A 25,353-nucleotide genomic window follows, 5' to 3' on the forward strand; every position below is an offset into this window, starting at 1 on the left:
ATTAAAAAATATAAATAAAATGAGAGGTCAAAGATGGGGCCATATCTTACTGTAAAATTTGGCAAGGTGGGCATTATTTTAGGAAGTGGTTGTGGGTCAATTTAGTGGTTGTCACAAAATTGAGAACGTGGAAAAGGGCTTATCTCAATGGGTTCATATACATCATCTATGTTAGGTTTGTTATTAGTGTCGGTGGGAATTTTATAAAGCCATCAATTATTGTGGTTGTGTTCCTACTTTCCATGTAGGCCCCCATGGAGATGGATATGGTCTCTAGGGTTTTACACTTTTGGCATCCCTTTCTCTCTAGATGGATAAACCCTAGATAGCCACTTCTTTTCTTCTCATTTTTCATGGCATGTGCAACATATGTGACCATTGCAATGAATTTGGGTCCATGTCAATGGCCTTATAAGGTTGCTTTTAGTTTTAAATAGGTGATACAACGATCATAAAATTATCGTATTTCAATTATTTTTAAGAGAGAAGGTTAATTTTTCAAGAAAAAAGAAATGATATTTTTGTCAAAAACTAATATTTTTAAATAAAAAAGACTAAAGTATTAGATTTATAAATTTGGTATTATTTCGTCTATTTTAATCATATAACCTTATTCAATAAGTTTTTTTTTCCCCAAATTTCATTGTTTTGTATCTTGGTCATATTTTATTTTATTTTTTCATATCTTCTTCTTATTTATTTATACTTTGATCACATATATTCGTACAATGATCATATTTATTTGTACGATGATTTAACGTCTCGTATTTCACTATATATTTGAATAGTCCACATTATGTATTCAGTATGATACTGAATCAATACCATAACATTTGTCTTACTATAATGTTGATCAATCAACAAAAGTTTTGACACGATACTTAAAGTTAGCTATATATATATATCATTGGTGTATTCTTTGATAATTTAAACTTTTGTTGATAAAATTTTAGTTTTAAGATGGTTATAAGTTCAAAAGTATTTATGATGTAACGTGTTAGAGTTTTTGGTCAAAGTTAATATTACAAAAATAACGAGAATAGACAGTAAGAAACAAAACAAAATAAGATCTTATAGATTTACGCGGAAAACCTTAGATGGAAAAAAACCCACGAGTAGAAGAAAGAAAATTAACTGTGTCAAAAAATTGGTACAAGATGAAAAATATTTGAGCGACTTTTATACATACACACACACACATATATATGAAAAAGTAATTAAGAAAGCACTTCAACGTCTCTTATTAGACGTTCAATTGTTTGCTTCGATTTCCTTCAATTTTTAGGTTCTTAATTGTTTTCAAGTGTTTATTGTTTGAAACTTAATTTAAACTTTAAATTTTTTTCTTTACCTTAAAATATATTAGTATAAGACTCATTGATAGTGAAGTAGTTCTCGAACCAAAGTAAAATTATCAACTTAAATTGGTGGTGGGTTTTGGGCATAGATTAGAATTTGAAGTGACTTAATGTTATTAGGCTTTGCTCACAAAGAAAATGGGCTAATAACACTCCTTTCTTTTACAATGGTTAGTGTGGCCCATGGTTGTCACAACTTGGGTTGTAAAAATGTTTGATATGGTCCAATTAAGATGGTCAATTTATGTCCTAATCAAATCAAATTTAGCTTTAAATAATGAAAAAATCGAATCAAATCAAGTTTATTAACATCGCTCACGCTCGATATAAATAGATCAATGGACCCAAATCATTTGAACATTTAACCTAATTAGGGTTTAAAGGTTATTAATTTGATCATGGTCCAATAACAATGAATGACACAATAAAATGTACACGATAAGTGTAAGAATAAATACTAATAAACTCATTTAATAGATTATTATTAATCATAAAAATATTATGAATTTAGAGTATTAATTAAGAAACAAGGAATTAAAATATCATATTGTTCACTTGAGTTTTGTGGTTATTAAAAATTAAATAAATATAATGAGTTTTCAATAAATTGGCACATATTGAAAATTTGAAACAAAAATAAGGAAAAATGATAAGTCATTTTTAGTATCTATCTATGACTCCTATACGATGGAATGGATGAACAAAATATTGGAGAAAAATCATTTTCCATGAAATTGCACATATTGGCAAATGTCTATACGACATTAAATTCTTGTATTTTGGATCTCAATTTCTTCCTTGACATAAGTCATCTTTATTGAGGCCTTGGGAAGTTTGTTTCCATGCCTTCACCGTGGACTATAAGTCCTTATATTTAATAAAAGTGAAGACTTTGGGTTCAATTCATTAACTTTAGACTAAGCTTGGATTTTGGAAAATTTGAAGGAGAATGAGAGGGAAAGAAAATAGTAAGGAAAAATTGTCATTCTATGTTAGGAAATCATAACTTTCAAGTGATCAATTATATGAACTCAAAAGACTGCCTACTTGTTTTAAACATTGATTGTATGACATTAAATTCTTGAATTTTGGATCTTAGTTTCTCCCTTAGCATAAGTCATTTTTATGGACGTTGTGGAAAATGTGTCCCCGTGCGTTTACTTGGACTATAAGTCTTTGTGTTTGGATGATAGTGAAGATTTTGGAGTCAGTTGATCAACTTTAAGCTAAGTTGGGTTTTTGCTAAATTTGAAGGAGAATGAGATAGAAAGAATGGAGAGGAAAATAAAAGGAAATAAAATGTAAATATATATAAAATATTTTTTAACATTTATATAACAGAGAATGCAGAAAATGCATCAAAGTAATTGATAAGAAAACCTAGCCATTGGCCCAATGTCTTGGATTAACAAAATATGGAAAATCATTTTCAATGAAATAGTACATATTGGTAAACAAAAAAAAAACCGATTTTTGTGTTACTTCTAGAATTTTGACTGCAGAAAACATGAGCTTGTAACCATAAAAAGGAGCCCTTGAGTTATATTATATATATGCCTTTTCTTCTTTCAAGTACTTACACTCTCATTCTCGCTCTATTTTGTAATTAAGCAACCATGAGAAACTCCAGACCCATCATTCTGTTTCCCTTATTTTGCTTTTTCTCCTCCACCATCTCAATCTTATGTGACCCAAATACTTTGTTTTGCAATGAAAAAGAGAAACATGCCCTTCTAAGATTCAAGAAAGCTCTCTTTGATCCTATGTTTTATAGATGGATATGGATATGGATATGGTCTCTAGGGTTTTACACTTTTGGCATCCCTTTCTCTTTAGATGCATAAACCCTAGATAGCCACTTCTTTTTTTTCTCCTTTTTCATGGCATGTGTAACATATGTGACCATTGCAATGAATTTTGGGTCCATGTCAATGGCCTTGTAGGGTTGCTTTTCAATTTTAAATAGGTGACACAACGATCATAAAATTATCGTATTTCAATTATTTTTAAGAGAGAAGGTTAATTTTTCAAGAAAAAAGAAATGATATTTTTGTCAAAAACTAATATTTTTAAATAAAAAAGACTAAAGTGTTAGATTTATAAATTTGGTATTATTTCGTCTATTTTAATCATATAACCTTATTCGATAAGTTTTTTTTTTCCCCCCAAATTTCATTGTTTTGTATCTTGGTCATATTTTATTTTATTTTTTCATATCTTCCTTTTATTTATTTATACTTTGATCACATATATTCGTACAACGATCATATTTATTTGTACGATGATTTAACATCTCGTATTTCACTATATATTTGAATAGTCCACATTATGTATTCAGTATGATACTAAATCAATACCATAACATTTATCTTACTATAATGTTGATCAATCAACAAAAGTTTTGACACGATAGTTAAAGTTAGCTATATATATATCATTGGTGTATTCTTTGATAATTTAAACTTTTGTTGATAAAATTTTAGTTTTGAGATGGCTATAAATTCAAAAGTATTTATGATGTAAGGTGTTAGAGTTTTTGGTCAAAGTTAATATTATAAAATAACGAGAATAGACAAAAAGAAACAAAACAAAACAAAAGAAGAACATATAGATTTATGCGGAAAACCCTAGATGGAAAAAAACCACGAGTAGATGATAAGACAATTAACTATGTCAACAAATTCGTACAAAATGAAACTATATAAAAAAATTAGTACAAGATGAAAAAAATCCGAGCAACTTCTACACACACACATATATATATATATATATATATATATATATATATATGGAAAAGTAATTAACAAAGCACTTCAACGTCTCTTATTAAATGATCAAGCGTTTGACTCCGTTTCCTTCAATTTTTACGTTTTTAATGGTTTTCAAGTGTTTATTATTTGAAACTTAATTTAAACTTTAAATTTTGTTCTTTACCTTAAAATATATTAGTATAAAACTCAATCATAGTGAAGTAGTTCTCGAACCAAAGTAAAATTATCGACTTAAATTGGTGGTGGGTTTTGGGCATAGATTAGAATTTGAAGTGACTTAATGTTATTAGGCTTTGCTCACAAAGAAAATGGGCTAATAACACTCCTTGCTTTTACAATGGTTAGTGTGGCCCATGGGTGTCACAACTTGGGTTGTAAAAATGTTTGATATGGTCTAATTAAGATGGTCAATTTATGTCCTAATCAAATCAAATTTAGCTTCAAAGAATGAAAAAATCGAATCAAATCTAGTTTATTAACATCGCTCACACTCGATATAAATAGATCAATGGACCCAAATCATTTGAACATTTAACCTAATTAGGGTTTAAAGGTTATTAATTTGATCATGTTCCAATAACAATGAATGACACAATAAAATGTACACGATAAGTGTAAGAATAAATACTAATAAACTCATTTAATAGATTATTATTAATCATAAAAATATTATGAATTTGGAGTATTAATTAAGAAACAAGGAAATAAAATAAAATATCAGATTGTTCACTTGAGTTTTGTGGTTATTAAAAATTAAATAAATATAACGAGTTTTAATTAAATTGGCAAGTATTAAAAATTTGAAACAAAAATAAGGAAAAATAATTAGTTAGACCTTGTTTGGAAACTATTTTCAAAAACAGTTCTGAAAAATTATTTTTAAAAATTATTTTTTAATGTTTTATAAAATAAAAGTCTATTTGAGAACCTTAAAGGTTTTTTTTAATCCATTTTTAATATTTAATTTTTTTTTTTATATTTAATGTTTTATTTTTAATCAATTTACATATTTATATAATTATTTTTAAAAACAATTTTTAGAAAACAAATGAAAACACTTAAAACATGTTTTTAAAAATAGTTTGTTTCTTATTATTAAAGAAGGAAAAATAGAAAATAGGTTTTCGGTTGATAAATGCGTTTTTTTTTTTTAGAAAATAGAAAATTATTGTCGAGAATAGTTGGCAAACAATCCAAAAAAAAAAAAATTTTTTTAAACAATTTGAAAATTTTTGAATTTTCCTGTATCTAAATTAATTTTTTTTTACAAGAAATGTTAAAATAAAAAAGGAAAAATGAACAAGCTACCATGGCCTTTGGTAAAAGCCTAAAACCCCACTTTCTAAACCCCTGCCAGAGTTTGGGCTAAAACCCTAGTTTGAAAGCTACGCTTCTGATCACATTTGGATACATTTTCTCTGCAACATGTACCGTGTAGCTGCAAAATTAGCTTCCACGATCAGGTACCCGTTTCCCCTTTTGAGATCATCTCCATTTTCATCGTTTACACTTCACATCAGCATCATTTTTCAGGGTTTTATCTACTGAACGATTTGTATATTCTCTGTTGTTTCTCCAGCTCTGCTTCTTCCAAGAAACTGGTAAGAATTTGTATTCCTTTTTCCCCTTTTCATTTCTCTGTCATTTCATTTTGTTTTCCGGTCATTTTTCTTTCCTTATCTATCTGTTTGGTTGCCGAGAAAATTGAGGAAAAGAAAATAGAATTTTGAATCTTTATCTTTTGTGAAGCCAGGTATCTGTGCTGTATAATGCTCTATTGGGTTGGTCCCAGATAATGAAATTTATTTTCAGTCATGTCTTAGGACCTGGATTATGAAAATCTAAGAGTTCTCATGTTGTTTGTCCTTTTACTGCATTTTCTCGGCAACCAACTGGGGAGCTACAGTTATTCACTTGTGTTACATAGATGAATGGGCAAAATGAGTTATTCTTTTTACCGCTAAATTGACTTGTTACAATAGATCAGTGAAAAGGGAATAAATTTATTTAAATAAATTTTCTCATTCTTTGGAGCTGGGAGGAGATGGTTTAGGGACTTGGATTCCTTTTGACATGTTTGCTTGTTGATGATTGAATTGAAAGGTATATAGCAGGGTTTTATCTAGTAGAAGTTATGGAGCAAAGGATATCCATTTTGGGATTGGGGCACGGGCGGCCATGTTGCAGGGTGTTACTGAGCTTGCAGAAGCTGTGAAAGTTACAATGGGACCAAAGGTACTGATTTATATTCTTGAGTTTCTTTTTTATTTGTTCCTTCTTGAACTTTTGGGAGAAATATAAATCTAAGTTATGGCAAGGAAAAGACGTTTTCACAGATCATCAATGATGGATTGGAATTGGATTAGTGAAACAATCACAAATTGTTCACAAGTAGTTGCAAAGATTTTTGCCTCTATCCATGCAATAAAATGTAAACCACAAAAGAACACGGGCTGTTGAAATAAATGAAGACTTCAAATCTTATATCAGATTGGTATGACGTTATAAGATTCCAAGTTTTCTTCTCTTTTTATATTTGCTCTAGATAATCTAGTGGAGCATTTGGGAAAAGAGAGGAAAATACTATTTTGTCTTTGAGAATTACTTTTTTTTTTTCCTTGTTTTTTTTTTTTCTCTCCTGCAGGTTAAAACTGGATTCCATTAATTATTCATCAGAGATTAAATAATTGTTATTTCTCATCAAATCCCTAAAGATAAAAAAAAAAAAATAACAGCTCTAAGTTGATTGAGACTTGTTCTTTCTGTTTGACTGTTTCAGGGTCGCAATGTGATTATTGAGAAAAACCGTGGGGATCCTAAAGTCACCAAAGATGGAGTCACTGTTGCCAAAAGCATCAAGTTCAAGGAAAAGGCTAAAAATGTTGGTGCAGATCTTGTAAAGCAGGTTGCTAGTGCTACTAATACTGCTGCAGGAGATGGTAATTCTTTTCATTGTTCTCTACTTTATATCATAAACCCACTTGAATTTCTCAAAATTGATTCATATACACGATTATACTTTTTAGAATGAAAGCAAAGGAGGCATAAAGATTCTCACTACTAAGAAATCATACTTGGATTCTTTCATTTTCAACGCACCATTTAGTAAGGCTGTGGTTTTTATCTGCCCAAAGTTCAGGTGCTCAAGTGGATGGGAGTAGCTGTTGGTGTGTCATTGAAATCATAGTATATTATCTTATATTTTCTTGACATGCATGACCAGAATAATTAGTGATATGAATGTTTCCGTTGTTTTTCATGTTCAAAGTGGCAACTGGTTTTAGTTTGATCATGCCAGTTTAATTGGTTATTTTATGTGGTGGAAGCTTTAATATGCTTCTTACCAACCATGATTTTGAAAGCACGTTTTTCATTTCATTAGTGCAGTTTCCATGACATCATATAAGGAGTCTCATCACAGAAGTGGTATTACTTATTTGGCTGCAGGTACAACTTGTGCAACTGTGCTGACTCAGGCAATATTTACAGAAGGCTGCAAGTCTGTAGCTGCTGGTGTAAATGCAATGGATTTACGCAGTGGTATCAATATGGCAGTTAATGCAGTTATATCTGATTTAAAATGCAGAGCAGTGATGATTAGCACACCAGAAGAAATTACTCAGGCAATGATGCTTCTCAGGAAAACTGATTTTTATTTCTGGTTCTTTTTTGTATGAAACATGGGGCTGGCCTTCTAGGAACCATTTCAACTTCGGTTACTGCAATTTTGTTAGAAGTTTCTTTCTGGAAATATAGGTCACATAACCCCCTCCCAATCTCCTGGGCTGTGTTCATCTCTTTACTTGAATAGTCAAATTAACTTGATCATGAGCAGACCCTTTTCTACATCTTCATGCATTAAAGTACAATACACAGCCTGTATATGTGACAATCAGTGTTTCTACCTTCTGCTGCTTTTATCTCTTTGTGGGCATTGTTTTTTTTTTTTCTTTTTTTCTTTTTTTCCCTTAACCTCTTTTGCTGGTTTTACATATGAGCATCAGATATCCACGACATACCTCCTTCTTACTTGTACTCATTATTGGCCAATTCCATACTCTATGAAACAGGTGGCCACCATCTCTGCAAATGGTGAGCGTGAAATTGGAGAATTGTTGGCTAAAGCAATGGAGAAAGTTGGGAAACAAGGAGTAATTACTGTTGCAGTGAGTAACACTCACTAACTTATCTTCTGATATATTATGATCAATAGGCTTAACACAAGTTGATATGGTTTATGGATACTTGCAAAACATCCAGGATGGAAATACTTTGGACAGTGAGTTAGAAGTGGTGGAAGGAATGAAGCTAGCGAGAGGCTATATATCTCCTTATTTTGTTACTGACCACAAGACCCAGAAATGTGTAAGTTCAGATCTTTATTTTTAAACACAAATTTGCCTATCTAAAAAAGAATAATAATAACAGATCACCCTGTAACTGAACAAAGACGAGGTCTCCCACTATGAAGCTTGTGCTATAAATATTTGTGGACTTTATAACACACACACGCACATATAAACCTTTTAACTTCAACATCTAAATTACAAAGGTTTTAAAAAAACATTATATGCTTCCATCATGTTGTTAAATTCAACATTCATAATCTGCTAAATCTTTGTTTGCATGTGTCAGGAACTAGAACATCCTTTAATCCTCATCCATGACAAAAAAATTTCAGACATGAACTCACTTGTAAGAATATTGGAGCTGGCTGTGAAGGTAATTATCCTATTTTGAATGGATTATTTTTCTATGGGATACACTGGGTGAATGATCTGGTGAAGTCATAGGAGAACTTCTCAGTGATAATTCCTAGCTTCACTTGCATTTCTAAACAGAAAAATAGAGCTCTTCTAATTGTGGCCGAGGATGTGGAGAGTGATGTGCTAGCTATGCTTGTTCTCAACAAGCACCAAGCAGGGGTTAAGGTAATTGATTAACCTTTCTTTTGTAATTGTTTTACTGGGTATACTGGATCAACTGCTATAGAATACTGTTGCATGTGAATTTCAATGGTATCCGAATGCTAAGGCAATCTCTTTATTTTTTTTTATTAACTTTTTATGAGCCTACAAAATGTTAATAGCCAAGCATTCACATTATTTTATATAGCGCATCATGTTAAGCTCTCCAAGTAGAAGGCTGGAAATCTCCAGCACCCTTACCTACTTGTCATATTAAAAGTATCTAAGAAGCTTTATTAGCTTCTCTAAAACAAAATTCAGTTTTTTGGTGCTCTTGAAAGAGTCCACAATTTACAGCTTTAAACAACACTGAAAATAATGATTAATAACCACATTCACACTTCTCATTTATTGAAATCTCATGTTTCAAAGCAGAAGAGTAGTAAAACTAGAAATTTGAAAATTCCAGGTCTTAACTTACAAGTCCAATTTTAAAAGCTTAAAGTAAAATGAAACAGATGGTTTGAGGGCAAAATATCTATTTTATTTTATTTTTTTATCAGAAGCCAAATATCCATTCGAAAGATACATTCTCATGAATTAGTTTCAAAGCTAAAGAAAAAACAGAAGAATTAATGGAAGAAATTGTGGAGTATGAGCGAATGTGATACAAGAGGACTTGGCAAAGTGAGTGTCCTAGTATTCTAATGGCAACATTAACCCATGATATCATTCTGATATTGAACAATAAAATTAGATACCAGAGGTTGTAGTGGATTCTACCATGGTATCACTGGGAATAGTATTATCCTCTGGGCAAACTGTTGGGTCCCTTTTGTCCTAACAAGATGATTGAAGTTAGATCTTGCATGTTCTATCATTGATATTTGCCAATTTACTTGTTAAATTTCATTTGTAATATATCCATTGTCTTTAGGTCTGTGCCATCAAGGCTCCAGGTTTTGGGGAAAACAGAAGGGCCAATTTAGAAGATCTTGCCATTCTTACTGGAGGAGAGGTGCCAAAATTGTTAACACTTCATATTTTTTTAGTATATATGCTTACAGTGTTATGATTCAGTATCTGATATGCAGGTTATTACTGAAGATCGTGGCTTGAATCTCAACAAAGTCAAAGTTGAAATGCTTGGTACTGCCAAAAAGGTTTGTGCACATGTACATGCTTTACCTGAGCTTCATCTGGACGTGACTGAGGATGGGATGCGACAGACTTTGTAATTCTGAATGGAGGAGAGAGAAAGACCTAGACATCACTGATCACACCATCCTCAGTCTTACGAGCTCAATATGCAGAGATCTTTCTAATTCTGAATGGAGGAGAGAGAAAGACCTAGAGAGAGAGTGAGTGAGAGAGACGGAGAAGAGTTCTGGCCCCAAGGTGCGAGAGGGGTCTCAGAGGGACATTCCAGGTCAGGGGGTCGGAGAAGGAGGTTTGGGATTGAGTCCAAAACTTTTGAGGTTGAGACAGAGAAGAAAAAGGGGAAGACGCAAATCTTTATAGTGGAGAGAAAAGGAGGGGTTACTTCTTGGATCAAGCTGGGGCCGGCAAGTTTAGGGCCGCTCATTGAAGGTCTGGTGTATTGTTTAAAGGACACAAGGTCGGGCCATTGGGAGAAACGATGGCAAGAGAATGGGAGATTTTTCTCCCTAGCGCGAGGGGAAAACAAAGGGGGTTGCTTCCTGCGCCTGGGGGTTGCAGATCGGGAAAAGAAGAGATTCAGCATCTTCGTTCCCAGAGGTAGAGGAGCAAAAGGGGGCTGGATCCTTTTGACGGAGGCGCTGCGAGAGATAGAATCCAGTCCAGATGGGCAAATGAGACAGGAGAACAGGGACAAACCTTGGATACCCTTGGTGGGAAAATCCTTCGCGGAGGTGGTCAAGCAAAAATGCAGCACTGGAGAAGGGGTGGTGAGGGTGAAAGTGGATAGCAACGATGTAAACGCGAATCTGAAGAAGCTGGACCATTGCCTTATAGGTTGCTGGAAGCGAACACAAGGTGTGGGGGAAGATTTAAGAGAATGGGGGACCCAAATGTCAAAATGGTGGGGGCTTAAGGGCAATTTAGGCTTAGCTAAGTTGGAAGATGGTAAGGCACTTTTGGAGTTTGAGCTGATAAAAGAAGCCGAGAAAGCCCTAGTCGGTGGGGAAGTAGAGGTCGATGGCCTGTCTTGCGCTTGGAAAAATGGAGCCAGAGGACGGGATGCTTGAAGGAGGAAGAGAAAGAAAGGGAGGCCTGGGTAAGGATAGTGGGTCTTCCCATCTCGTTATGGAATCGGGACATTCTGAGCAAGATAGGAGAAGGATGCGGGGGTCTGTTAGAGATAGATGGCAAGACGGAGAGGAAGGAAGAACTACAATGGGCTAGGATTCGGGTAAGGAGAAAAGAGGGGAAAAACCCTAATATGGTGGAAATCTGGGTTGAAGATTTTTGCTATTCTATCACGCTGTGGTGGGAGACGAGGCCGACGCTGAGAGTGGTGTCGTCCGGCGAGGAAGAAAGGCAACTCGGAAAAGATAGAGAGGTTGAGGGTGAGGTCCAGTCACGCGAGGGCAAGCGCGTGGGGAGGCTGAAGGGGGCTCGATACTCGAGACGCAGCGTCAGACTGAGGATGGGATGCGACAGCTGACCGTTGGGTCAGGGCGACCCATGGAGGGGGTTTGTGGGCCTGGGGAGCTGCAACTAAGGCCCAAGGGAGTGGGTCTTAACCAAAATGGGCCTCCTGCGATGGGTTTTATGGTGAAGCCCAGTGGGGTTGTGGGGCAGTAGCTCATCCTCTTCCGCTGGGTGGCTGTTGGACCAAGGGAGAGATGGACTAAGGCCCAGAAGCACTTGGAGGATGTTCAGAGCCCAGTGAGGGAGCCAAGCGACCAGCCTGTTGAAGCCCAGAGGTGCGGAGGAAGCCCGGGAAGCCATTCTCTGAATTCTCTTTATTTGGAGAGAAGGATGGGCTGCACAGGCAGAGAGAGGCAGAACTCCTCCTCATAGGGCGATCGAAGACTGATAAAGCTCTTATTGAGGAAGCGACGAGGTATGTACAGTCCGATTCCTTGATCACGGTGCCTCCTTCTCCTCCTTCTCTTTGTTTTGGTCGGACTCCCGTGGGGGAGTATTGCGACCTTTCTGGGTCTGAAAAGAAGAGGGGTGAGGACGACTATCCTCTTCAAATGATCACGGGATTGAAACCCCCTTCGTCAGAGATTGTTGAATGCTGGGATTTGGTGGAGATCAGCGAAAGCAGAAATGAGGATAAAGGAAAGGATTTAGGCTCTGACCAGATAGTGCCTCGAGTAAATAAGGCAGGGGGGGAGCTTAATTGGGAGAAGAGTGATTTCGCCAGGTTTAGTAAGTTCTTGGGTTTCTCGACAGAAGGGTTGGAGAAGGACATTATGGAGTTTCTGATCAAAATTCGGAAGAGAAGGGAAAGAGTTCACAGTAAGAACAGTCTGGAGAAATCCAATTTGAGAGAGAATTAAAAAGATTGGAGTGTTCCATTAACTACGAAGGGGGGAAGAAGCAAACTGATGGTGGACAAATAAGGGGGTGCCAAATTACGGAGTTTAAATGAAGCTACGAATCTTAAGTTGGAACGTTCGGGGGGCCAATGACAGCGCCAAAAGAAGGGTCATTAAGGCAATGATCAGAAGGCAGAGGGTGGATCTTTTTTGTCTCCAGGAGACCAAAATTCAGGCTTTGTCGGAGGGATTAGTGAGAAGTCTGGGTTCGGGTAGGTGGTCTAATTGGGTGGCTTTAGACGCATTGGGCACTGCGGGAGGGATTTTGGTGTGTTGGGACAGAAGGTCTCTGGAGGTGATGGAGACGGAGGTGGGAAAATTTTCTGTTTCCTGTAGAATTAGGAACGTGGAAAATGGGATGACCTGGATTTTTACTGGGGTGTATGGACCTTTCTCCAGAGAAGACAGAGTGTGTTTGTGGGAAGAACTAGGGGCGATTAGAGGCTTATGGGAAGATCCATGGTGCTTAGGGGGAGACTTCAATGTCATCTTGTCGCAGCAAGAAAGGAGTAGTCAGGGAAGGTTATCTGGAGCTATGAGGAGTTTTGCCCAAACTATAGAGGATTTAGAACTCACTGATCTGCCAATGCAAGGGGGTAATGCCACGTGGAGTGGGGGAAGGAATAACCAAGCCTGGGCGAGGTTAGACAGGTTTTTGGTGACTCAGCAGTGGCTAGACATGTTCTGTGGGGTAACCCAATGCAGATTGCAAAGACCCACATCCGATCATTTTCCTATATTGCTGATGGGTGGGGGATAAGGAGGGGCCCCACTCCGTTCAGATTCGAGAATATGTGGCTGAAAGTGGACGACTTTAAGGGTCTTCTCCGGGGGTGGTGGCAAGGGATTGAGGCAAGAGGAAGGGCTAGTTTCAGATTGGCCCATAAGATGAAGATTTTGAAGCATAATATTAAAATTTGGAATAAGGAGGTGTTTGGAAGGCTGGAAGTTAATAAAAACTCTGCCCTTCAACAGCTGGAATACTGGGATGGAGTGGAAAGTGAGAGAAGCCTGACTATAGCTGAAATGGAGCAGAAAAAGAAGCTAAGGATGCCTTCTATAAATGGGTGCTAATGGAAGAAGTTCACTGGAGGCAGAAGTCTAGGGAGTTATGGCTCAAAGAAGGGGATAGGAATACCGGGTTTTTTCACCGTATGGCCAATGCCCACCGTAGGAATAATTCGCTGGACAGGATTGTAATCAATGGGGAGCTGCTGGTTGAGGACCAAGAGGTGAGGGATGGGATAGTGAATGCTTTCCACAAATTACTCTCAGAAGAGCCGGGGTGGAGAGCGGATATTGAGGGGCTGCAGTTTAATCAGCTGAATCCCGGGAAGCTGATGAATTGGAGATGCCTTTCACTGAGGAGGAAATCAAACTTGCCCTGATGGAGATGAGGGGAGACAAGCTCCAGGCCCGGATGGCTTTACAGTGGCCTTCTGGCAAGATTGTTGGGATTTTGTGAAGGAGGAGGTGGTGGAAATGTTTAAGGAATTCTTTGAGCATGGGTCATTCGCCAAATCTCTCAATACTACCTTTTTGGTCCTTATCCCTAAGAAAGGAGGTGTTGAAGACTTGGGGGACTTCAGGCCGATCAGCTTGCTTGGGGGCCTGTATAAACTTCTAGCCAAAGTCCTAGCTAATAGGCTAAAAAAAGTGCTGGATAAGGTGGTTTCAGTCGACCAAAACGCTTTGTGAGAGGGAGACAGATTTTGGATGCTTCTCTAGTAGCTAATGAGGTGATTGACTATTGGTATAAAAGAAAAGAGAAGGGAGTTTTATGCAAGCTGGACATAGAAAAAGCCTATGATAGCATCAATTGGAAATTTCTTATGAAGGTTCTTCAGAAGATGGGGTTTGGGGCTCGGTGGATGGAATGGATGTGGTGGTGTATCTCTACGGCCAAATTCTCTATTTTAATCAACGGGGTTCCAGCTGGGTTCTTTTCAAATTCAAAGGGGTTGAGGCAAGGAGACCCCCTCTCTCCATACCTTTTCGTCTTGGGTATGGAAGTGCTCAGCAACATGATTAGACGGGCGGGTGAGGGGGGTTTTATTTCAGGCTGTAGGATGCGGGGGAGAGGGGGGATGAGCTGACTGTAAGTCATCTTCTCTTTGCTGACGACACTCTCATTTTCTGCAAAGCTGAGAGTGAGCAATTGACCAATCTGAGTTGGATTTTGGCTTGGTTTGAGGCTGCCTCGGGCCTTAGAATTAACCTGGCCAAGAGTGCTCTATTTCCGGTGGGGGAAGTGGATGAGGCGGAGGAACTAGCGGCTGAGCTAGGTTGCAGTTTGGGGGCTTTACCCACTGTGTACCTAGGGCTGCCCCTTGGAGCCCGTCATAAAAATTCCCGTTCTTGGGATGGGGTGGAGGAGAGAATGAGAAGAAGACTAGCCCAGTGGAAAAGGCAATATATCTCGAAGGGGGGAAGAATTACTCTCATCAAGAGCACTTTGGCCAACATACCCATCTACCTCCTTTCCCTTATTCGCATTCCTAAGGCTGTGGCAAGAAGGATTGAAAAATCCAAAGAGATTTTTTGTGGGGGGGAGGAAGATTAGAGGGGAAAGCTCACTTGATTAATTGGAAGGTGGTTTGTAGCCCTAAGGAGGAAGGGGGCTTAGGCATCCGAAAGCTAGATGTATGGAACAAAGCACTTTTGGGCAAATGGGTTTGGAGATATGCCTATGAAAAGGATAATCTTTGGAAAACGGTGATAGGGTGAAATATGGTCAAGAGGGATGTGGGTGGAGGACTAAGGAAGTTAGTGGGCCTTATGGGGTGGGGTTATGGAAGGAGATTATGAAGGAGGCGGATTGGTGTTGGGAGAGCATGGCTTTTAAGGTGGGGAAAGGGAATAGAGTTTTGTTTTGGACAGATAAGTGGTGTGGCAATGAGGCATTCTCTCAAACCTATCCTCAGTTATTTACCTTGGCGGGTCAGAAGAATGCCAAAGTTTGTGAAGTGTGGGATTCTAGTATGGGTCAAGGAGGTTGGAATCTCAGATTGGCTAGAGATCTCAATGATTGGGAGATGGAGCAGATAGGTGGCTTGTTGTATCTTCTGAAGGACTTCAGGATAGCGCCTGAAGAGGACTCTGTGAGTTGGAAGAGAGAAGGCAACGGTGTGTTTGGGGCCAAAGGGGCCTACAAAAGTTTGAGTGGCCCCTCAGCCGGTGCTTTTCCAAATAGACGCATTTGGTTGGATAAAGTTCCAACAAAGGTGTCTTTCTTTGCTTGGGAGGCATCATGGGGGAAGATCCTCACCTTGGACAAGCTTCAAAGAAGGGGATGGCAGTTCCCTAATCGGTGCTACTTATGCGAATGCGAAGAGGAAAATGCAAACCATATTCTCTTACATTGTATAGTGGTTAAAGCTATTTGGGAGATATCCCTTGCCATTTTGGAGTTCAATGGGTATTCCCAGAGTCAGTTATAGAGGTGTTATGTAGTTGGAGGGGTTCCTTTGTGGGGAAAAAAAGAAAAAAGATATGGAATTCCATTCCGTTGTGTATATTTTGGACGGTTTGGAAAGAGAGGAATAGGATAGTTTTCAGGGGAGGGTCCTTAGATATTCAGAAATTTAAGAATTCTTTTGTATGTAATTTGTGGAGTTGGGCTAGGGTGTACATTGGTGAGGAAACTCGCACTCTGTTAGGTTTTTTGGAGTGGCTTGGGACCACTTGAGGGTGGGTGAGGTTTTTCCACCTTTTTTCTTGTTTTTCCAGCTTTGTTTGGGGCTGGTAAGTATACTCCCTGTATACATGTGGCTTTTTAGCCTTTTCTATTATATATGATTGCTCATTTATCAAAAAAAAAAAAAAAAAAAAAAAAAAAAAAAACAGCTCAGGACAGCCATGGAGAACAGTAGTGCCATGTTTGACAAGGAGAAAGCACAGGAGCGGCTGTCAAAGTTATCTGGTGGTGTTGCTGTCTTCAAGGTCTATTATTTACCTTAATGAATGCCAGCAGTGGTGTGTGTCTCTGTGCCCTGATATGCAACTTTTCATTTTCTCACAGGTTGGAGGGGCCAGTGAGGCAGAAGTTGGGGAAAGAAAAGATAGGGTCACAGATGCTTTGAATGCCACAAGAGCAGCTATTGAAGAGGGTATTGTACCTGGTAAAGTTCTTACTTTGTCATCATCAATGTTTTCTTCAGTATATTTCCTGTGTACCTGGGTTGTGTTCCCTCTTTTTGGCAGGTGCCCTTTAATATATATCATGTATGCCTATTGAAATGATATCCCTTCAACTATAACCACAACATGATTGTTTTCTTTAGGTGGTGGTGTTGCTCTATTGTATGCCACAAAAGTTCTGGAAAACATTCAGACTTCAAATGAAGACCAAAAAAGAGGAGTCCAGATAATCCAGAATGCTCTTAAGGTGTCACTTATTGGGATTTCCAATTCATTGTTTCTTCCAACAGTTACATTTTGCAAACTAATATTTCTTAACAATGGGTACGTTTTATTGTAGGCACCAACATTCACAATAGTTTCAAATGCTGGTGGTGATGGTGCTCTGGTGCTTGGCAAACTGCTGGAACAAGACGATCTTAATTTGGGATATGATGCAGCCAAAGGTCTGTTCGTTTGGATGCCACAGAACTTATCCTCTTATCCTTATATTCTATTTATATATGATAATGGGATTGAGTAGTGTCTAGTTTCTTCTAAATAGGCCTATCTAGATCCACCTACTGAATAGTCATCAATATGCCAATTTTCTCATTTGTTTCAACTGAGGTGATGGTTCAAAAGTTTGATATGTTTTCCATGTCTCCAATAATGGACGTGGCAAGTCCTGCCGTATCTCTTCGCCACTAGGGTGAAAGCCCCTCTATCAGCTTTATTCTTAGAGGTCCAAAAATACTTAAATCGCACTGTTCGTATAGATTAGTGATAATCAGATGGGTTCACCTATTTTGAGTTTGGCTATTTGAGGATATGAATGTGGATTTAGCCCAAAAAGTTAATAATTCAAATGAGCAAAAATATGCTCTAAATCGTTGGGATTCTCAATTTTATTCCAATGAACAATTTACATGGCCTCGAGATTGCAGGCTTTGTTATTCACTGATCTATGTATGACCTTCTAAATTTAGGGGAGTAATATGTGGCCTGAATCTATTTTAAGCCAAGTCTTCAAATTAGATTGGTTTAGTTTTGGAATGACCTTAATTTGCCTGCTCAAGCTTAGTTGATTTACTTTTGGTTAGATTCAAGCTTGTAAATCAACTGAAACTCAACTCCTTTGTGGAACCCAATAAAGGCTAACTTTTTATCTGAAGGAAAAATGTTTAGTTAAAAGATAATATTTGCTCTCCCAATCATTTCACAATATTGGCTCTTCTTGTGTTGAAAACCAGGTGTGTATGTTGATATGGTTAAAGCTGGAATTATAGATCCTCTCAAAGTGGTCAGAACTGCCTTGGTAGATGCTGCCAGGTAAAGTTCATAATCAGTTATATTAGAGAAATGTACTTGCAAAATATTTTTACTGAGCAACCAATTTTCTTTAAAGTTAAAGCATTGGCCCGAGACCTCCAGCTAACCAGAGCTTTGTTACCATGTTGAGCAACCAATTTATCTAAAAACTTAAGCTGTTAAGATTTAGGCCTACAATGTATATCATGTTCTTAACAGTTTCCATATCTAACAAAACCCGATGACATTGGATTGCAGTGTCTCGCTGCTATTAACAACAACGGAAGCAACTGTTGTAGACCATCCAGATGAGAAAAACTCCGCGCCCAGCCGAATGCCAGCAATGGATGATATGGGCTACTGATTTGAGCAAACCATAAATGAATTTGAAGTTCAAGATTTAGAATCTGTACCCTCTGGTGCATACCATGAAGCAATTTATTTTTGAGAACTTGTGTCACCATTCTTTACGAGTTGCAGAAGTCTTTCAATGGGAAGTCAGTTTTGGATTTTGATCAGTATGAGAAAACACATTCATGTAAAGTACAGTTTAATCTATGAATAAATGTATGGTTCGTCATTTGATTAAAATCATGTCTAGGTTTACCATCCCCAATTCTCTTTCCTTTGTTAGTGATTTAGTTTGCATTTAGAGGAATGTTTAAAGAAAATTTCTAGATTGGTATGAGATTCTATTGATCAGTCTTTGGTATCAAAAAACACTTTTAAGGTTCAACTATGATTCTGTCATGCTATTTGATAGCTATTATGAAAAACACTTTTAGGGTTCGAATATGATTTTGACATGTACCTATTTCATATCATACAAAAGAAGCATCGTTATCTTGTTTTGTACTCAGATCCAAGGAAGAAAATATCGGTAATCACAGATATATTGGTACTTCGATTTTACGGATATATCGGAAATATATCGACGGATATTTTGGAAAAAATATCGGTAAGCTTAAAATTGTTAAAAACTCATGAAAATGTAAGGAAAACCTCATAATAATATAAGTAGAAGTATAATAGATATTTTAAAGTTATTTTATTGAAAATTTTGATATATGTATAACATGATTTATCATATTTGATAATAATATCGTATACATCGATAAAAATATGAATTTGTGAGTGTACATTTATTATTAAATTACACCTAATAATATGATATTTGATTATAATATGTCTAATTTTAAAATATATATTAATATTAAAATATGATCCATTTAATTCAATTGTATTAAACAATATAAAATAAATTATGATATATATATATATATATATAATTTTTTAATATTTAATTAATTATTAATGATATTAAAAACATTTTGAAGAAAATTATATAATTTTTATATTTTTGGTAATTAATTAAAATATTTTGCATTTAATTATAAAATAATTATAATTAATTTGCTCTTTAAACTATTCTTTTAATATTTTCTTTATATAATGAGTTTAAGTATATATAAATATTGCACATTATATATCAAATGGCAAATTAGCCCAGATGACAAGTGGGTGGAGGTTTGGGGTTCAAACTGTAGCGGCACTGTAGCACTTTTGATTTTCGTTGACACAAAAACGCCGATATATCGCAAGAAATCAACGATTTCTCGAGATTTACCCCAAAATATCACCGGACCGATATTTATCCATATTTCTCCATGAAATATCATGTCGATACAATACCCTTCGATACACGATATTTCGGCGAAATATCGCGATATTTTCTTCCTTGCTCAGATCACATTATTTTATACCTTAATCACATTATTTTGTACCTTGATCCCGATTATATGGACTCTAGTCCCATATGCTTCTACCTTTATTTAACGATAGTTGGGTCTTAGTATCATAGATTTTTCATAGTTTTAAATATCACGTCAATTGTGATTAAGAGATGATGAATAGATAGATTGATTAAAAGATCATGAGAGGAATACGATCAAAGTATAAATCATATGACAGGATGCAAAACTCAAATGATGGTTTCTTTTAATCATTAATAATTCAAATTCTATACTAAAATTGAATCTTGAATGGTTAATTTTAAAGTTTGAATACAACCTAAATCAATGATACCATTCTTGAATGGTTGATTTTTTTAATAATTATTTTGATAATTTTAACGAAAATTTTGTGAAAAACCCTAGTTTTTTTTTTTTCCCTTTTTACCCATAGAATTGGAAATGGAGAATCCAATTCCAAAATCATTTCTATGTAACCAAACACCTCTAAAGCCTAAAATGTGCTTTTAAAAGCTTTTAGCCTATTTCCACTGTTATTGTATTTGGCGCCAAATCTGATGACTGACGGCTTAAAAAATTTGAGCGTCTGAACCTTCAATGCTTCATGGTTCTTCTCGGCGCCTCATCTCTATCTCATTCCTACCAAATCTGAGCCGTTCAATCTCAATCACCCATCACCAACCCAACAATGATGTTCTTGATTTCTTCAATGATTTGCTTCAACAATGCTCCAAATCTCACCTTTCCCAACAAATTCACTCCCAAATCATTGTCACTGGCTCGCATCGATCTGCGTTCTTGGCCGCCCGGGTCGTGTCGGTTTATGCAGGTTTTGGGCTGGTCAGTGATGCCCAGAGAGTGTTTGAAGCTAGCCCAATTGAGTGCTTTTCGAATCTGCTTTTGTGGAATTCAATTTTGAGGGCTAATGTGGCTCATGGGTACTGTGAAGAAGCTCTTGAAATTTATTGTAGAATGCGAAAGCTAGGGGTTTCGGCTGATGGGTTTACTTTTCCTTTGGTTATAAGGGCTTGCGCTTTGATGGGTAGTCGTAAATTGTGCAGGAGCGTTCATGGGCATGTTGTGGAAATGGGGTTTCAGTGGAATCTTCATGTGGGGAATGAATTGATGGGAATGTATGGGAAGATCGGGAGAATGGATGATGCGCGCAAAGTGTTTGAGAGAATGGCTGTCAGGAGTTGTGTTTCTTGGAACACTATGGTTTCGGGTTATGCACTTAATTATGATTGTCATGGTGCTTCTGAGATGTTTCGGATGATGGGGTCTGCAGGGCTGGAGCCCAATTTGGTGACATGGACTTCCCTGCTGTCGAGTCATGCTCGATGTGGGCAACATGTCGAAACAATGGAGTTGTTTGGTAGGATGAGGATGAGGGGAATTGGGGCTACTGCTGAAGCACTTGCTGTGGTGTTATCAGTCTCTGTTGATTTGGCTGCTTTTGATGAGGGCAAGGTGATCCATGGATATGTTGTGAAGGGTGGATTTGAAAACTACTTGTTTGTGAAAAACTCGCTTATATGCCTGTATGGGAAACATGGAAATGTAAATGCTGCCCGAATTCTGTTTCTAGAAATCAAAACCAAGAATATAGTGAGTTGGAATGCTCTGATATCATCATATGCAGATTTGGGTTGGTGTGATGAGGCTTTTGCAATATTTTTGCAGCTGGAGAAGACAGATGAGTATCCGATGGTGAGGCCCAATGTGGTAAGTTGGAGTGCTGTCATTGGAGGATTTGCTTCCAAAGGACAAGGGGAGGAGGCCCTTGAACTCTTTCGAAGAATGCAGCTTGCTAAAGTAAAGGCAAATTCTGTGACAATTGCCAGTGTTTTATCAGTTTGTGCAGAGTTAGCAGCACTGCATCTTGGTAGGGAGATCCATGGCCATGTAGTCAGATCTTTGATGGATGGAAACATTTTGGTGGGGAATGGATTGATTAATATGTACACAAAAAGTGGAAGTTTCAAGGAAGGGAATTTGGTATTTGAGAAAATTGAGAATAAGGATTTGATCTCTTGGAACACTATGGTTGCAGGGTATGGCATACATGGACTTGGTGAGAATGCTATAAGAACTTTTGATCAGATGATTAAAGATGGCTTTGAGCCAGATGGGGTCACTTTTGTTGCTGTCCTTTCAGCATGTAGTCATGCTGGGCTTGTCGCTGAGGGCCGTGAACTCTTTGATAAGATGATCAAAGAGTTCAGGGTTGAGCCCCAGATGGAGCACTATGCTTGTATGGTGGATCTTCTTGGCCGAGCTGGGCTTCTACAGGAGGCAAGCGAGGTAGTGAAGAGCATGCCAGTGGAACCCAATGCTTGTGTTTGGGGAGCCCTGCTGAACTCCTGCAGGATGCATAAAAACACAGAAGTGGCAGAGGAAACTGCCTCTCAGATCTTTAATATCAACTCAGAAATAGCAGGGAGCTACATGCTACTCTCAAATATTTATGCTGCATCCGGGAGATGGGAGGATTCTGCAAAGGTCAGAATCTCAGCAAAGACAAAGGGTCTAAAGAAAACCCCAGGCCAGAGTTGGATTGAGGTGAAGAAGAAGGTTTACATGTTTTCAGCAGGCAACACCCAGCATGCAGAATTGGAGGAAGTTTACAGGATCCTCAAGGATCTAGGTCTTCAAATGGAGGTAGAAGGCTATATTCCCAACATAGATGAAGAACAGAGACCAAGATTGCTTGGGTACAGGTAGAACTTAAGAGCTTCTCCATTCCTTATGGACATGCTCATGAGTTATTGCATTTTTACCACATATTTATCGGTATGTAAAACTGGTTTTTTCTCAAATAATGAGATGATCAGAGCTATAATCAGAGGGAGACAATAAAAATTTTCAATGCAAATGAAGATGGGGCATTGCTCTTTATGCAATCTGTTTACTAAATCTAACACTAACAACAAAGAGGGGATACAAGAGAGAATGACAGATTCAATTAGGCATTACAGTTTGTGAGTGTAAACAATGTAGCTGCACCCTTTAGATCATGATCTTGAGCATGTTGAATGGAGTCATTGTCTTCCTTCAGTATGCCTCTGCCTTCCTTCAAAACCACTTCATCGCTGCAATTTCAAAGTTAAAATGTCAGAAACAACAACTCAAAAACTGCAAAATCATGAAAATTAGAAGAAAAGAAATTGAAGTTGCCTAGAAAATTGAAAGGTTACCCACCCAAATGCCATGAACTAAAACCCTACTTTCTTTATATTTATAACACTCCAAGCACGAAATGCTAGGATCCAATATCTAAAGAAACTTTGGAAGATCTATAAAATGATTGTGATACCCTTGACACTCTTGATCACTTGTTTAGGAGTGTCACGCATCAAACATCAAATCCAAAAAGACCAACATGTAGAATATTAGATTAATATATTCGAGTTTGAGGTATGAAATGGCCATGTACCCTTGACCTCTTGTGTTGGCATTGTGCCAATTACTGATTTGTTGAGTAAAGAAGACAAAAGTGGGATTGTAATCCAGGAATTTTCCATCAAAGTTTGATTTCAACTACATATGATTGACATGGATGACAAACTCTCTGATACAAACCTTGTGATTCGGGTAATATGGAACAATTACATAATCAAATCAACCTCAACATGATTGAAGAAGGGCACCACGTACAAACCTTCTGTGATCGACATCGACGCCATCATCACCATCCCCATTGATATCAAGAAGCGGCTTAATATCATCAACATCAACAAACCCGCCGTCTTTTACGTGCAAAGAATCGACATCATGCATGACCCATGCATTGATATCCTGGTTCTGTTTTTGTTGCACCACGTAATCATGAGGATGGGGATGAAGAAGATGATGCTGATGATGGTAATAGGAATTCAAAGGATCGGGATCAATGGAAATGGACGATGGGGATTCCGGTATGCTGGCCTGTTGTTGTTGGTGGGTGGCACGACATATGGCCAAGTGATGGAGGACAAGATCGAGCTCCGCCTTGGTGTACTCGATCTGGCGCTGGAGGTCACGGATGATACGGTAGCAACCGCCGACGGGGTCGGAGGCGCGGACGTCAGACTGGAAAATGATGGTGCGCATGGCCTCGTCCTTGTCAGGAGGGTGGAGGTTGCGGATGATCTTGGTGATGTTGCTGACCCCAAACAATTTATGGCAGTTGAGGAACTGGCGCTGGCGACCGTGAGGAAAATAAGGGGCGAGAATGCAGTCAGGGGCGCATTTTCTACGTTGGTATTTGCAAGCCTCGCAAGCTTGGGTGCCGTTACCAATCCTTGGAACGCTCATTGGGCTGCTGCGTTTCCGGCGGATGATTTGAGAGAGTAAGGTGTTGCTGGGTGGGGTGTTTGTTTTTTCTCCCTTTTTTTGTGGGAGGAGGAGTGGGGAAATGGGAGATGGGGAGAGAGACAGGGGGAGAGGTTTGTTGGTTATGGGGGAGATTTTTATGCCTCTCGATCATGGACTAGTCTGGCATTTGGGTTTTGGTTTATTGTTTCTTTTCTGTGTATTATTAGATGCGGGAAAAAGTCGTTTTATCGTATCTGCTTATGTGTCTGTTCGGAAGAAGCGTTTGTTTTCTTATCACAAGACACGACCGTAAACAAAACATTTTGTACCCCGATACATATTACATGCATATAGTCTCATAAATTTAAGATTCTTTATGCCTAATTTGAATAAGTTCGGAATGGATTCCTCGTTACCACCCCGAGGAGAAGTAATAGGTAGGGATGACAAGGATTGGAAGAACCCGTGAAATTTTGTACCTAAAACAAAGGTGCTATCAAATTGCGCTACATCAATTTATGTAAACTAGCTAGGTATAAAAACGTCTTCAAACCTTTCGATGTAAGTATAAAAGTATGCGTTTTTTATATAGAATTAGAAGAACGAATGCCGCCATTCATCAATCATGGTAAAATAAGGATAATATTATCCCAAATTTGTGAATATAACCTCTTTAATGTTTGAACTTGAAAAATAGCTCTTTTTTTAATGCATATCCTTCAACATCTGAATTAACTATATATAGGTTTTAAAAGAGATTGTTATTTTTACGTGAAGAAGTGAAGATAGTTAAAAACATGTATTGTTTATATTAAAAGAAGTGGAGAGTTAGATTTAAAAATTTAGAATATTTAATTTATTTTAATTAAATAATCCTAATATGAATTTGCATTGATAACTATAGCATTTAGGAAGAAAATTCAAAATAAAAGGCCTGCATGAGAATGACTAATAAGATAAAAACATTAACACAAATTATTAGAATAAAATTATCCATTTGGAGATTAAATAGGCATAGGTTCATTTGACCCTTTCAAAGGGCAATTTACACAAATTACTAATAAATTATATATCACTTCTTTTTATAAAGATTAGGGGATTACGTGAAAAATGGTTAATGGTATAATTGATAAATATTTATATAACTAAGGATATTTATGTAATGTATTTATTTAAAGGAATAGAGAGTTGGAGGCATTAGTCTTCCCTTTTTTTTTTTTTTTTTTTTTTGTATTGTGTTTGAATAAAATGTTTAATCCTCGTATTACCAATTAAATATTTAGAAAATTTGAAATGTTTATAACATA

General features: G+C 37.2%; 3 protein-coding genes across 4 annotated transcripts; 2 read left to right on the plus strand and 1 right to left on the minus strand.

Annotated features, from left to right (window-relative positions):
• The first annotated feature begins 5,459 nt into the window (after positions 1-5,459).
• On the plus strand, positions 5,460-18,590 carry LOC117922415 (chaperonin CPN60-like 2, mitochondrial). Of its 2 annotated transcripts, none has more exons than XM_034840552.1 (17): positions 5,460-5,592; positions 5,709-5,730; positions 6,233-6,364; positions 6,909-7,068; positions 7,577-7,752; positions 8,200-8,295; positions 8,390-8,494; positions 8,765-8,851; positions 8,971-9,060; positions 9,974-10,054; positions 10,131-10,199; positions 16,416-16,511; positions 16,591-16,690; positions 16,853-16,956; positions 17,050-17,155; positions 17,942-18,020; positions 18,258-18,590. In XM_034840552.1, the coding sequence occupies exons 1-17, from the start codon at positions 5,555-5,557 to the stop codon at positions 18,361-18,363; spliced, it is 1,647 nt and encodes a 548-aa protein (XP_034696443.1). In that variant the 5' UTR covers positions 5,460-5,554; the 3' UTR covers positions 18,364-18,590. The 2 variants fall into 2 exon arrangements, with proteins under 2 accessions (XP_034696443.1, XP_034696444.1); XM_034840553.1 differs by having other exon boundaries at positions 5,514-5,592; positions 5,663-5,730.
• A 1,715-nt stretch (positions 18,591-20,305) lies between these two features.
• LOC117921702 (putative pentatricopeptide repeat-containing protein At1g17630) lies at positions 20,306-22,653 on the plus strand. The gene has a single exon (XM_034839660.1). It carries the CDS (start codon positions 20,348-20,350, stop codon positions 22,472-22,474), a length of 2,127 nt encoding a protein of 708 aa, XP_034695551.1. The 5' UTR covers positions 20,306-20,347; the 3' UTR covers positions 22,475-22,653.
• LOC117921703 (LOB domain-containing protein 22) lies at positions 22,621-24,151 on the minus strand. The gene is made up of 2 exons (XM_034839661.1): positions 23,412-24,151; positions 22,621-22,842 (listed from the first exon to the last, which is right to left on the minus strand). Exons 1-2 carry the CDS (start codon positions 24,044-24,046, stop codon positions 22,716-22,718), a joined length of 762 nt encoding a protein of 253 aa, XP_034695552.1. The 5' UTR covers positions 24,047-24,151; the 3' UTR covers positions 22,621-22,715.
• Between the last annotated feature and the right edge of the window lie 1,202 nt (positions 24,152-25,353).

The sequence above is a fragment of the Vitis riparia genome, chromosome 9 (assembly GCF_004353265.1).
Source record: "Vitis riparia cultivar Riparia Gloire de Montpellier isolate 1030 chromosome 9, EGFV_Vit.rip_1.0, whole genome shotgun sequence".
Classification (NCBI taxonomy): Eukaryota; Viridiplantae; Streptophyta; class Magnoliopsida; order Vitales; family Vitaceae; genus Vitis; species Vitis riparia.

What these genes read in the sequence shown, in the direction of transcription:
- LOC117922415 (XM_034840552.1), top strand. Translation starts at nt 5,555, where the DNA reads ATGTACCGTGTAGCTGCAAAATTAGCTTCCACGATCAG. An exon ending in CCATTCTTACTGGAGGAGAG is followed by an intron (nt 10,055 to 10,130) that starts GTGCCAAAATTG and finishes TCTGATATGCAG; the next exon opens with GTTATTACTGAAGATCGTGG. An exon ending in GTGGTGTTGCTGTCTTCAAG is followed by an intron (nt 16,512 to 16,590) that starts GTCTATTATTTA and finishes ATTTTCTCACAG; the next exon opens with GTTGGAGGGGCCAGTGAGGC.
- LOC117921702 (XM_034839660.1), top strand. Translation starts at nt 20,348, where the DNA reads ATGCTTCATGGTTCTTCTCGGCGCCTCATCTCTATCTCATTCCTACCA.
- LOC117921703 (XM_034839661.1), bottom strand. Translation starts at nt 24,046, where the DNA reads ATGAGCGTTCCAAGGATTGGTAACGGCACCCAAGCTTGCGAGGCTTGC. An exon ending in GTCGATGTCGATCACAGAAG is followed by an intron (nt 22,843 to 23,411) that starts GTTTGTACGTGG and finishes TTGAAATTGCAG; the next exon opens with CGATGAAGTGGTTTTGAAGG.